This window comes from Danaus plexippus, chromosome 6, assembly GCF_018135715.1.
Source record: "Danaus plexippus chromosome 6, MEX_DaPlex, whole genome shotgun sequence".
Lineage (NCBI taxonomy): Eukaryota > Metazoa > Arthropoda > Insecta > Lepidoptera > Nymphalidae > Danaus > Danaus plexippus.
The window spans coordinates 7056989-7072689 of record NC_083540.1 but is presented as its reverse complement, the minus strand read 5'-3'; the positions used below and the strand labels follow the sequence as shown (position 1 = coordinate 7072689).

The following is a 15701-nucleotide window of genomic DNA, read 5'->3' as shown; positions in this document are numbered from 1 at the left end:
GATCGCGACGCAAAAACATCCTCTGGGATTTTATATTCTTTCTCATACGTATCCATTATCATAGTCCAATCCGGAGCCGCTTTAAGCATAGAGTAGCGCTTGACGTTTAATTTTACAGCCCTAGTGCCTTCTCTCAGAAAAACTATTGATGTCTTGTTTTTGGTTATACTATTTTCGCTCTGGCTACCGAAAGACTAATCTATACGTATAAGCTATACGTATGATTTCTAAAACCTTAACGTGACGACGCGAATATTGACAGCTCTTCAGGAGAACCTTCCAACCCACTAGCAAATACTTGAGAGTTTCAACTGCCTCCCCGCAGATGTGGCTAAATTACTATGATATGGGAGAGTCATTTAGAACGCATTAAGATAAAATTTCAGTGTGCTTGGGACCAAACTTAAATTTACTGTCAAACCACTCGTGTTGGATCTCTGAACTCATTGCATAGTTCTTATTTTTAGCATTATCGTCTTGTCGAATGAAAGATTTTAATATATCCGTATAGTGTGCCTTCTCATTTGATCCTAACCCTACTCTGTTACTTTGTGCTCCTATCACAAACTGTTAATTTAATTGGAGTCTTGACTCTAGCTCTTGAGTTTCTGTGTCTTTTGTGAGTGATGTAACTACATAATCATGGAGAAATCTCCAGGTTTGTTTCTTGGAACTTCTTTGGTGTTTATAGAACTCTGATGGCCTTGAATAAAGCTGACGAATCACCCGATAGTGGGGGCCCGACAAACAACTTCAACACCTTTATGATGCTCGCATCTAATTTTGACAAAGAGTTTTATTAAAATCATAGACGAGGAAAGGCTAACCAAACGTGGTATTAGGTAATTATATTAGTTCCTAGCTTTTCTGACTTTACTGATCGCTTAGTTACCTACGTTGTTCAGATCGTTTAAAAAGCTAACTTCTATTCCTTCTAAGGATGTAGCATAACCTATATTATCTATCTTACGACCGAGAAATTTAAATGGAGCATTTTCCTTAACCGAAGAAAAGCTTTAACGTTAATCCCGGATCGTATGAAGTGAATTTTGTATTCCGCCGGTCGAGACACAAACAGTGACATTTACTTGTTTTTGTCCTCAATCCATCCGTCCACGTACAGAATTTATCCACCTCATCCAATAGAACTTGATAGTGTTTGGGGTTACGCGTCAGTATTGCGAGATCGTCAGCGCAGTCTAAAATGGATTCTGGATATATTATTAAACTTGAACCGATATCCACATCCGGTTTTTGTCTTAACTTATTAGTTTCTAAACTAAGATATTAATTACTTATTACAATATTAAATATTATTAGAGATAAACAACAGCCTTGAAATAACACTACATTGTAACTAAAAGGTTTGCACTGTCAAATGTAAATGTTCTGTGATGTGATTCTTAAATAAATCTCTAGATATAGTATTATAGATGATGTTAGAAGTCCTTCACGTTGAAATATTTGAACGAGTTAAGAACTAAGGAAGGCGCGTCGCCGACGACGTCGGAGATACGGCGAAAATTCGTTAAGAAAAATAAGTAATGTCAATAATGTTATGCCAAATGTTACACTTAAAAAAAACTTTATATAAGCATATATTTTATTAAGGATCAATCTATTGTTACAGAAATTATATTACCTACTGACGCGGGTAAAATGTTTATCGATAGCTGTATATTGCCTGCCGGTTTACCAACTTTATAAAAGTAATTGCGGCAATAACTTTAACAAACCTACGCACGGCTTATTCGCTTAAGGCTGTAATTGAAGTTTTTGCTACCATTTATACATTAGGCGCAGAGGTGTTCAATTCTTAATAAAACCTCCAGTTAAAATAAATATTATTCTCAATATAAGTAATAGTTAGGATTAAATAAATATGCTTTTATAATTATAAAAAAAAAATCAAAATGGAACCAGCCTAGAAAGTACTCAAAGAGACTGTTGCATACCTGTTTAATGAAGGTAATATAATTACAATGTTGCATTTATTAGCTATTCCTAAGTACTTATGTGTTATTTTCTCTTTAGAAATTATGTATAATATAAATTAATTAAAAACAGTAATAAGCCATTTTGATATAATTGATTAGGCGAACAATTTAGTCCTTCGATTGGGGGCGATTGGGATCAAGTGCACATCGAACTGGCGACACTCGAGTCACATTACTAACAAGGAACGTTGAATTACATCATGCCATGAATATGTTTCAAAGTTGTCAATTAAATTCAATAAAGTTCTCTTTACAAATATGTTTTCATATCGTTATACTTTATAATTTATCGACTGGTTAGGTGTTAAATTTCCGCCTTTCGATACCACGTATATTAAAGAAGTCGCAACCTTAGGTTTATAAGGCATATAAAAAAATTCGATACATACCTCTTCACTCGTTCAAAAATTAGAACTAGGTTGTGCTTTTAAAAATTTTGTAAATAATTATAGTACAGTGAAAAAAATTCATAATCGTTAATTTTGAAATTGCGGCAAGTTGTAAAAAAAAGTTTTTGCGTTTGACATCAAAGCGTTAAGGTTTTTAATATATTTAAAAAAATAATGACAGAGGAAAAGTCTCTATACTGAAATTCATTAATGACGTTAATAAAAAAAAAGAAAATTAACTTGTCATAGCTTTATGTGTCGTTTATATCTGTTTAGAATAAGTGGACCTGTGAAAAATAATTTTATCATACGTATATACTGTCTACAAACCTTTTCAAATTTTTTAAAACGTAATAAATATTTATATTAATACGTGTTTCAGTTTATTTCTATGGACATGTTATAGAAATATAAATCGTTTAACATTCCAGAGATTCACAACACTGAATTAAAACGTATTTTAAAAAATAATAAGATCAGGATGATTGGAGTACCTCCCTAATCACCATTAAATCCTACATAGACTTACTATATAAATCCTGCATAGACTTTTATCGATAGTCACATAAATTTCAGGCACAAATAAAAAATATATATTTTATAGTAAATAGCTTAAGAGTTTTAAAATTACTAATATAATCAAGAGTGAAGAGTGACTCTAGTACAATTTGCGACGTAACACGAGTAATGTAATGAAAATGAGAAAGTAGAGAACATTTCAGTAATTTTAAAGATATCGATAATTGTTAATAAATGTACTTAATACGTATTTTCAAATCGCATATAAGTATTTGAAGTGTTCCTATACACAATATATCCGTCTCATAAGTCGTAAACATTCCATAACCGTTTATTCCGTTCTAAAACTCGTTCAATGCTCTATAATTGGGTGTTGAGTGTTATAAATAATGACTCCAGTATAATTAATGTAAATTCGTAATTAATTAGCGCTGTTACATATCTTACTTCTTGCAATTTTGCCTAATTAAGTAACATTCTAACGTGTTTTGTATATCTAACGTATATATTCTTAATTTGAAGATGGACGTTTAGTGATAGGATATCGGAGTAATAATTCTGGAAATATTTATGGTATATTGGACTTTATGGAGAGTGATATTTAGATTATTTTAGAATGTCTGGTTGTCTATTTAATTGTGACAAAATATTATACATCAAACAACTGCCTGTTTAATCGAAATTTGGATATGAAGTTACAAATATAATCACCGTGCAGATTAATGTTTTAAAACGAACCGCCGTTTGTCACAACAAACTATTAAAGACAGACAACAGTATGTGGCCGATATTTAAGTTTCCCACGTCATTAATACAATTATATAGAGTATAGACAGTGTTTTCTATTTTCTTGAGCCAGTGTGTACGTTAATAATAAAAACTTGCTTTCATTGATAAAATGTTGGTTGCGTAAACCTTGTTTTTCAATGGCGCTATTGATAAGCCTTTGTGGCGCCCACTCGCAGATAACTGGTTACCTAGCTACCAAAGATTAGTTCAATTAATTGGAGGTCAAAATGACATTTGGAAATGTCGTCGCGGTTAAGAGTGGATGAAAATTTGTTGCACCGTAAACTGCAAAATCACTATGACATTGTTAATAATAAAGTTGGAAGAATTGTTTGAGGTTTTTTTTTTTTTGATAACTCATAGACAATCGTAAAAGTTCTCGTGGAGCTTCCTTTATATATAGCGCGGGTTATTTAATGTCATTATTATATTTTATCTGGCATCATTATCGGTCACGTGGAGCTAAAAATTAATTTGTGTAGTTCAACGAAATACACGAAAATTCAGGACTCCAGTCAATGAACCCAGCAATAAAATCAGGATGTTATGAAACTTTTAAAAGAAATTTAAAAAAAATGCTTTCCTACACTTGGACTTGATTGGCTGTATATTATTTTTCTTTGATAAAAACTCACACAACCTGCTGGTGAGTAATCTGTTTACAAAAATTGTTTTGTGCGAATGATACGAGTAGGTGTTTGTATTTTTAGAGATCCTCAAATAAAGTGGAGAAACTTTTTACAAAGAATTGTGTTAAATTTTTCACAAATCTTTTTGTTTAAGATTTATTTACAATTATGTGCTATGTTGTGATTAATTATATCCATGATAGGTTACAAAAGTATATTGATGACTGTCAAAAGTAATTTCTGGATCGTTATAGTAAGAAAATAAAATTCTTGAAAAAATAATAACAGGAATACAACCCAACTGACTATTGAGCGGATTAATAAGACCAGAACAAGATTACATAAAAGATAGTTACTGAAGCCAGAGGACCCCTATTAGTTTTAACAAAAATTCTGTTTCCAGATGTAGTATCTTAATAATTTCATAAAAACTTTTTAATTTCCCCACTAAGGTAGTTGTTTTGCAATAATTCCGGGAACGTCTCAAATAGCGTTGAACCCGTAGTAATAACGTCTTCTGTTGTAATTTTTTTAAGTTTTATAATTTGGATGGCTGGAAAATTAAAGTCTATCCATGGAATTGTTAGTATATATATATTTAATAAAAATATTGGCTTTTAAAATGTACATTTGTAAATAGGTATGTTTTTACAGCGGCCATTATAAATTTATACGAAATAGGTTTTGTATCAAAATATAAATAATGTGTACCTACAAGTCACTAGTTATGAAATAACGACGTAGTAAATTAGAACTTCAAACGATAATTTTTTATTACTTAACAACAAAACTTCTGAATCACGATTTTCTTACACGTGTCTGCTACATTACTCCTGATATCTGTACAATTTGATACATTTTTAATTAGATTATACCTATTTTTCACTAATAGTGTTGTGTAGACATTTTTTTTTAAATAAGGTCAAATTCTTATCAATTAATATATGTATTTATATTATTTAAAATACTGAGCCTCATATTAAAGATAATGATTAGTATATTTAATCGATTTCACTCGTTTTATTTAAGTGAATTAAAAAATATGTACCTATATACGCATAACCTTTTCTTTTGACAATTAATTTTGAAATTGATTCAATACATCTAAACTGTTAATATGCATAATTTGTAATAAAAATATGTTATTTAACTTTGTAACTTGATGTTGGGTACGGCTTTTCCAATGTTGATCATGACGTTTTGTAAATTTTAATCATATGAAGAGGTCGAGGTCGTATACTGTATAATAAAAAAAGTTTTATCATGATTTGAATGTCTCAATACTATGATAAGTTATTGTTTCTATGAAACTCAAAAATTAATATTTAAAATACTTTTGTATGACTTTTTTATTTTGAATAAGGCACTATATGTGTTGCTAAAACTTATTTTCTGCTTATTTCCTAAAAATAATTCATAGTCAATTAGATTCAAGTTAACCCATTGGAGTCAATTCGAGAGCTATGTTCAGCACTGTGAGCTCAAGCGAAACAAACTAAAAAGTACAGATGACTGAAGTACAGACTACATACTACAGCGAACAGCTTCCTCTCGCCCCCTACCGGACTGACCAAAAAAATAAGCACGCGAGAACGGGCGAGCCGCATTCCTCGACTGGGTCGACGGCACAGCCCCGCGCCCGCCGCCCTCCGCCGTCACCGTCAGTCGTTTGCGCGCGTCGCTTGTGTTAACTCGTTTATGCTTGCCATCTCTATATCGCGCGCTGTGTTTACAATACTGTGTTGTTGTTTCTAGCGAAATATTTACGCGTGTGTTGTGCATGTGACAAAGTGAAGTACCTTTTGTAGTTTTTAATTATTCCGACTGTTTATAAGAGATAGTGTTTCGCGTGAGGCAGATAAACACGGCAGACACCGAGCTCAGGTAACATTTCATATGTTTTCAATCTGATTACGGTTGGGCTAATCTGGTTTATGAATGTCATGCAATTTGTAGTTTGTAAGCGCTTTATACAGGTGTAAATGTTTCCTACGTAACGGCGTATATCAATCGGCCACCACGTGGTGCGATGGTGTAAACAACTTGGCTGCCCTTCTCTTCGCCGTGAGCCGTTACCGGGCATTGTCGCGTGGTGTAAGCAGTCCGTCCGCTCGCCGCAAGCTAACTGTTTAACATTAAATCTATAATTTTTGACTCTACAAGCTGTAGAAACTAGCTAAAATACACATTGACGCAAACAAGTTCGACATTCCTAAATTATATTAATATATTCCGGGCTGTCCGTATTATTTTATCGTACCAAATTAAGAAGATTTTAATAAGTGTAAAAACTTTTCGGTGGTAAAGAATAATTTGGATGTATAGATTCGATCAATATCCTAAAATAGTGTAACTGTAAAAGTCATTCTTGCATTGCAAATGTCAGTTTGTGTTTACAAACATCGATGATTGTTCAAATAACAATAATAATAATAACCAAATAAGTTGTCTGATCATAAATAATATTTAAAAACCAACATTAAATAGTTACGAATCACAGGAAATAAGATATAAATATTATTTTTATAGACAAAAAAACAATACTAAAGGTAAGTCTATTCATTTTAAGCAAAGCGAAACAAAGTAATAATTCTATTTGTAATATCGGAAAATATTTTGGGTTTTCTAAAAACAATATTTTATAAAGGCGCAGACTTAAATAAAAGAGCCAAAAGCTCTTAAGAAGTATGGTTTTGAATTTTGATACATTTCTTGTTTAACATTATTTGTTACATAATATATTAAAACTGCTCACCTCGCGACGTCTGTAGCCGTGAGATGATGATTTCGAACACGAATATCATACATATTAGATAAAGACGTTTATAATGTGTACATTAAATTATTGTGATAATTACATTTATACATATACTATAAACACATTAATTTCACCTAAATATTATAATATTTGATTACCGTAATGATGCTTTATAAGAAATTAATAACTACACGGTTAATAACAGTAAATATATTATTACATGGAATTCTAATTAACGTTTGAAAATTATTCGAATGTAATTATAATCTTAGTTTCATCCGCATAATGTATATCTAGAAAACATCGAATAATACAAAGCTAAGTAATTTAATATTCGTTATTATATATAGGCTTGAAATAGTAACAAACCTCATAGATCCTTTCGCATTAATAACTTAATTCTCAAGTACATTTATATAAAACATTCATAGCATATACAAACTCCTTCTATCTCGGCTGATAAAATATTATAATGTACAGGCTGCATAGTTACAGCGATAAGATTTTATGCACCGTAAAGTTTCATTAAATGTATATCCAAATACTAACTATATAAATAATGTTAGCCACCGTGAAAGTACTTGATATAAAAATTTCATTATATTTACAGTGTGTACGTACTAAATCATAACCGATTTATTTTATAGGCATTTTAATAATTTATTATCGAGTTTGTCAAAGTAGGTTCTGTTGCCTGTGGAAACTTTTTTAAAGTATGGAGCTACTACAAACGTATGATATCAAACCTTTACCTATTTTTATTATTATCATAAAAGTTTTATGAATTTTATTTGTAAGATATTTCTGAACGTCTGACGGCGATTACAAAAAATGAGCATTCTAAACGTTTGTAATGTTTTTTTTTCGTTTCTTGAGTTTCAAATCACTCACAGTAATGTACGCGACAGATTTTTTTACGTTTTTTAGATTTATTTACATAACTTTCGTATTATTATGAATACATTTAAATTATTTCACTAAATAGGGAGTATGTGACGTTAAAAAGCCTGACACTATGGATGTATTCCTTTATGTTATAGAGGTGGCGCGTGTTTAAATTTTAATTTCTCATGAAAGTTTATAGAACAATAATCAGTTTAGAACCTACATTTTCTTATATCTTATAATTAATGTGTTTTTAAAATAATTACGCTTCTTACAATAGGAAACTAAAAACTATTCCATAATTATGGATGTTGAGCGGCAAAAACCTGAAAAAATGTTACTTAATATCAAAGTATACCATCTCGGCTTGTAATTACAAAGTAATCGTTTAAAAAACTGTTAATTTAAATCGTTTATGATGTGATATCGTTATTGTGTGCGTTTATCAAGTGTGGTTACGCCATTTACCAATGCTAGCTACGTAATGCATCTATTATATTTGCAATGTTGTTTATATCTGTAATCTGCATACAGTTGTTGTGTTAGTGTCACGTACTAAGAGTTCCCGCCGGATAGTGTAATGTGTGATTGTGGCGGTCATCGGTGACTGGTGACTGGTGACTGGTGAGAGGAGTTCCGATGGTAAGGGGGGATGTTTCGTCCGAGGCATCGCGCCGCCGCACTGCCCGCGGCAGGCGGCTCGATCGATCGCGCTGCGTTGCGCTCTTCTATTATTTATTGCCGAAAATATGGCGGCGTGCTGTGTGCGGTCGTCAACCTCGTGCCCGCCACGCTATGCCTCGTAAACAACACGGAATGCAGCGCGGGAAACTGGTACCTCCCTTCCCTACCCTGCCCTGCACGCACGTCTTCCGTCCCCCTCGCACCCACGGCTGGACCCCAGCTATCATATCTCGCGTCTCCCTCGCGCCAAATTTGAAGTGACGCTTACACTACGGCGTGCAATCCACGTGTGTTGGATATCAATGCAGAGTAATGTTTTCGATTTGAAACTACAGATGTCTTCTAGTTGTTATCTGGCGTTGAGAAAGAGTCATGTTTAAGTTACAGTGTCGGAGGATAGCATTCGAGAAACTTTTGTTTTAATCTAAATGAGGTATCAGGTTCTAGTTCCGCTCTAATTAAATGATATTTATTTAAAAGGTTAAGGGTTAAAAAATTTCATTAACATTGGATCATGGGAAGAAGGGAATACAAAATAAAATAGAATATATCAATACGTAACATTTCTAATTCTTAATAAAATTTGACATTGCAATATATTTCTGTACACAACCGTAATCAAACGACGTAAATCAGTTAAAATAGACGACCTTATCTTATAACAGATTAGATACATATTCAAAAATATTTATATGTTTTTCCACACGTAAGAATGACTGGCGATTTAAAAGAAATAATGATCTGACATATATTTAATATACATAAATATATGTATATAGAGCTTCTTATAATTCCCAGCATACTCGGATTCTAAACAAACAAACATTTCGCAATATCTGTGCCAGTGGGAAGCGGCGAGGTCGTTATCTAGATAGGCTTCAAAAATCTCGTTTGATAAATACTAGCGTTCCGTCAGCCGGGCGCCGGGTGACGGTGACGTCACCGTGACGTACACTGTGTACACAGTACACGCACGCACCACGGTCTATACAAACAGCACTCTCGTATGAATTATGATACAGCCGTACCTACTGATTATAAAGCCGGTACCCCGCTGTGAGCGTACACGGACCTGCTCGACTGACGGACTCTGCCTCACACTCCCTGCGATATGTCTGACGCGTAGGTATCGAAGGATTGGACATCCCAAATTCGCAAGTATTGGATCTGATATGAATACGCCGATGAGAACATATCTCAATATTCGCGGACACTCCGATTTTGTTTGTGACATGTAACACGTGTATGTTCTTGCAAATGTCTTATTGAGATAAACTTAAAAAAAAAACCCCATCGATTTCCGCTTCACTGTTTGCGTTGGTAACGTAAATTATCCAACAGGCTTCGTACAGTAAGCTGAGTCAATGTTTGTCAATGTAGACGGATGTGAGCGACGGTTTTATTCAAACCAATATTACTCATAGTCGATATCTTCTACAGCCCATCGTCTCGCTGCGATCCGCCTCTCAGGATCCCTTTCCGGTCGTTCTGAGGGCGAGACGAATGTTGGCTTCCCATCAATTTCCCACATTGAAATCTTTTATAACTCGGCAATTTTTCGCCGTTTTCGGATGCAATCGCTCGCGTTCACAACAATAACCGTGGCCTGGTGACTTCATGAGAACCGCGTCTCTCCCACGACAATTAATATTAGTATTTTGTTATAATGACGTAATCTGCCCGAAACTTACACAAAGAAATAGTACATATATTATAATTCAATATAAATTCCCTCTCATAATTATTCGTACAAATACAATTAACGATAAATTTCTTCAAAACAATGTTATTATACATTTATAACTTCAATGACATATATTATTGTAATATTTTATCGTCATGCATACATTACAGCAACCACTTAGCGACCTTTAACACACTCGTTTTTTAATTCGTTCCGACTTATTTATCTGCTTCATTCGTTCATTCATAAATCATAAAACCCTCGTGTCCTATAAAAATGGAGGGTGCTATGAATTGGATTTTAAATGGAAATTTTATTATTTACAACACACCCAATGTCCGTTCAGAACGTGCTGTCACGTATTAACATCAATTTTGAAATTCATTAAGTTAAATAATATTCAATTATACATATATCACGATGAATGGTCAAATTATACGTACCGGATTAAGTAGAGACAATAATATCATTAGATCTGGGTGAAAGTAATAATATTTATTATATATATATGTGTGTATGTCTGTTTGTTCCAGATCAGGACATGTGTTTGTGTGTGGTGTGATGCGGCGCCCGTGCTGGGTCGCGTGGCCGGTGGTGGCGTGGGCGCTACTGCTGGCCTCCGACCAATCCGCAGCCGACACTATAGCCCCCGGCAGTGAGTACACTATACATATGTCATATGCTACATCATTACAACCTTTCATATATGCAATCAGGCTGTGAATAAAAATATAGTTTGTACCTTATTTTTTTTATAAAACCTTTCACAAAACAAACTTCAAAGAATATAACTAAAGTTAAAGCATTCTATATAATTATTTACTGTATGGACATATAGCATAACATATATATATTTTTTTTAAGAAATTTATTTAGTCTATAATTATAAGTCGTGTTTATTTTTATATATTTATAAATTATTTATATTGCCGTGTCAAAGTCACATTCCGATAGGTAGTGAAACAAAACGTGTGTGAGAATTGTACAGTCGTGACATTATAAAAGAATATAAAGCATTCCAACAGATTATAAAAATTAAAATGTATAATTTTTCAATCGAAACAATAATAGCATTAAAAACTGCATCATATCCAATATAGCTTAATGATAGATATTAATAAACTATATCTGTTTATAGTAATAAAAAATATATATTTAATAGTATGAATAACAAGTAACGGAACGTAAAGTGTTCTGGAATGTTCATTTAATTAAAAACGGCGTGGGAGTGCTAATTACATTTTCAGACAAGACAATTTTGTCAAGTAGCTTCCGGTGTCCGCTGGAAAAATTTTAAAGCGGCTTCGAAATGTTAATTCTATCATTCAACGCTACAACGAAAATAACGTTGGAAACTCGAAATACGCAACACAATATGATTTGTTTGAAAACTTCCAAGAATAAATATTATTCTTAATGAGCGGTACTATTTTATAGAAATTTTTACGTTCCAATTTTAAACTGGATTGTTTTTTTTTTATATATATTGACATCGCGCTATGTCGGTCACGGACGACTAAACAGTGTTGCCCTTGTAAAAATATTTTTAACATACATTTACTTTGAGGTAAAACGTAAGTAGCTCAACGTATCACAATTAATTTATTTTTCAATCCATATTCTGTTTTTTAAAGTATTCTCGGCTGGACTATTTTTTTTTTATTGAAATTAGGTACAGAATGTGATCTCGGAGATAATTTGAGGCGAAATAATTGAGCTGCATACTGACAATATTCATGTTATTATCCAAATAGTTTTTGTTTCAAATAAAAATATAAGCACTAAGACTGTAATATATTTATCCCTAAAAATGTATACAATGATGTTAGTACCAAGTGTGAAAGAGAATTCAGACTGCGATTTGTGAAGCTAAGTCACCCGCATTACGTTCGCGTATCATTAGGATTCGGACAAAACAACAATATGATTGGGTAATTTGAATACAAATATGTTATCGCTGCTTATAAAAACGAGTCTTGTTTTCGTATATGATATATTCATAGCACACACATATATATATATTGATTCTGAGATTTCGCTTACTTGATTTTTCATTTTTATTACATTTTTAATATATACAATTTGTCCATATTTTACTGTACAGTATGAACAGTCTTATTTATATTCTGTATATTATAAAAAAAGTTTAATTATTTTCACGGCTAATTAAATTTATAAATATATGTATGAGTGTCTGTAGCTGATAAATTTTGACCCTTTAACTTTCAACGGTTTAGTGATGGCCTTGATTAACAAATTGTCTCTCAGGAATAAACGTCGGAGATTCTTTACTTTTATGATTCTTACTGGAAACACGTTGCTTATTATACGCATCAGGTTGTTACGTCATAAAATTAAGTTTAATAAATATCGCTTCATGTATTTATTCATTCTTAAAGAAATCATGTAAAGCATTTTAGGAGACGGTGTGAGTGATGAAGGTGAAGAAATCCTATGGGCCGGATGTTGGCAGATAACTAAACGGCCGTTGCTCTTTTAAGTCTCGGTAATGATACGTAGTAATATTTATTATGTTATTGAACTGTCGATAGTTATCACGATGCGTCTCATAATCCGTCTCCAGCTCGTGTGTGTTGTGTGTTGTTTGTTTGTGATGCCGCGGCCGCTTGGAGCGCGGAGGCCTTGTTTAGGAGGCGCCTCGTTATCATAACTAACTGAGCCGAAATTCATTCGTCCGTGTAATGTAGCCGATATCGAACAGCGAAACACGTTGACTCAACATCATACGTGTTGTTTGTTTTATATTTAAATGTTATTATATAAGACTATTATTTAAAATACGCTTGTACATTAACGGCAGTCATCAATTCTGACAATATATGATGACGTAACGCGGGGATTTTTTTTTAAATATCGGAGTCAATAGTCTAAATATTTCAGAATACGATCGTCGGATACAGCCCGACCCACTTTCACGCCATTCATAAAAATATATCCATTATCTATGATACTTTGAACCGGCCGACGGACGTCGAACTATTTCACAATAGTTATATTTTTTCCCACGGCTGGCTGTTCGCGATCAATCGGTAACGTTTTTAACGGAGCGTTTCCCTAGTGACGCGCTAATAAACTGCGTGCTAGTGTTGCCAGTATCACTTCATGAATAAACAGTACATCGTCACATCACGCGTGTTCCGTGTAAACTTTGACTTGCCAGAAGCGTCTATTAGCCGTAACGTCACATTTGACATACCTTTTAAGGGCTTTACAATGTTGATAAATGTTCGGTTTTCTCGGTATTTTCCTTTTGCTTCCTATTATAATAAAGGAAATTTTATATTAGTTTAAAGTAATTTCTTATAGATGTTTTGATGGAAGGTATAGTATATCTATAATATAAATATTATTATGTTGTTGATGAAGTGGCTGTTGGTTCGATTTTTATTCGTATAACGTTTAATAAATAGCGACAGGCTAATAGGTAATTGCAAGACTTGCAAGATTCTTGTTGCAAGAACCAGACCAAGACTGGCCAACTCTCGTCTTGTTCTTGCATTTGGGCAACACTAATTATATATGTTACTTGGATCATGGATGATATAATCTCGAGATTATTGTTATATTTTTATGTATGTTAAGTGGAATGATGAATACATACATTTAAATGTAAACAGAGCGTTTTATGTATATATTTTAAATTCTTTAACTATACACTATTGAGACAACTGTGTCCGAAGCGATCTTAAGTACGTCACTCAAAAAGTTTCTTTTATGTTATGCCTTATCTCGTTTAATGTCCTCGGTTCTTTACGAGTACAAACACGCCAGCTGTCGGGGTCGATGACCGCGCCAACCCCAAACCCCATACACTAACCCCCTAACGATCACCATGAATTAAATTTCCGTTAAAAAGCTAACGCACTTAATTGTACCACAAAAAGAAATATTTGGATAGAAATAATAAGAGATTTAATAACACAGGCACGAGTGTAACATTTATTCTCAATAACGTTATGATGTTTCGCAACATAAAGCAGGTCTAGACGTACTAATTATAAATTTAATTAAAACATGTTCGTCTGGCGAAGCGGCAGCAGGTTAACTAGAGATTTCACTCGAACAATTTAAGTTTTGACTTGAATAACAAAACGCTAACCGACTTTATACAAATTATTGCTTTTGACGATGTTTCGCAAATAAAAAAATACACGCATATTATATACTTATATTAATTTTTGTTGGACTATAACTATAGAAAAATAAGGGATTCCATTGATTACTACACGTTCTATTGCTTGGGTATCAATATTGAATCAATGTGACGGAGTCTTAAATAATGATACAAAGCAAGAATATCGATCAATGTAGAATTTATATCTAAATAAAAATGTTAACATTAATAATGAATTAATAATATAAAAAACGAAAACGTATCTATTTCAGCGTCGTGGCGTGACGCATTGCCGTCGGTTATTTCAGACAGTATGCTTATTCTAAGTTTTAATCTTAACTACATACCGAGCGTTTCTCGTCTTTCATTAAAAATAACCTATATTGTGTGAAGATGTGAATGAAAAACTGTTAACACTCCGTATGTAGTGTTACGATGTAAACACAGAATAAGCATAGAGACCTCTTTAAAACGAGACTTGGGTCGTATTAAAGCGGTTGTAATAAAATAATCACATAATTGCTTCAAAAAAAAAAATAAAGATTTTTTTTCTATCGATTACTTTCATAGAATTGTCTTTATAGATTCGGATGCCTCAATACATTTAGACGCTGAAATTTAAATTTTAAATCCTCTCCTCAGGAACTGCGTCGGCATTGCAGTGGTGTTATCACACACAGATATCTAATCTCATCTAGACTCCGAAACGAATCTAACTCCTAGTTCTACGATTCTGTTTTAGACGGATGGAACGAATCTCGGTGTACCTTTGATTTTTTGTTTTGTTTTTTTTTTTTTTTTAATACTGCATTGAATCGAAAAAGGAGGGACGATATATTATTTAATTATATATATTTATTGATATGGGAATATAGAGATATTCCGTTACTAGTCTTTGTATTATTTTTGATATATTTATGTTATGTAAATAATAAAGATACATAATAATATATTCGTTCAAATATATAAATAAGAATTTATATGTATTAGCGTTATTATAGTTATACAATCGTCGAGTCCGCATAAGTTATAAGTTCGTCTCAAAGCTTCGTCATTGAGAACGTTAAAGATAATTAAAAAAAGATATCTCTCGATAATTAGGTACTTGCAATTAAAGGTGACCCAAGCTAATATTTGAAACATGTTTTAATTCGTCTACTTGTTCGCGGGACACATCTCTCTGCCAACAGCTAATTATATCATCTGCCAAAACTATATTTTTTTGTATTGTT

At 32.9% G+C, this 15701-nt stretch overlaps 1 protein-coding gene across 2 annotated transcripts in view; it reads left to right on the top strand.

The window, feature by feature from the left end:
• Positions 1-5974: 5974 nt before the first annotated feature.
• Positions 5975-15701, top strand: part of LOC116778771 (insulin-like receptor) — a 42528-nt gene continuing 32801 nt past the window's right edge. For both annotated transcript variants that reach the window (XM_061529966.1, XM_061529968.1), the window contains exons 1-2: positions 5975-6207; positions 10868-10989. In XM_061529966.1, the coding sequence (XP_061385950.1) occupies positions 10896-10989 (94 nt within the window). In that variant the 5' untranslated portion in view covers positions 5975-6207; positions 10868-10895. The remainder of the gene's footprint in view (positions 6208-10867; positions 10990-15701) is intronic.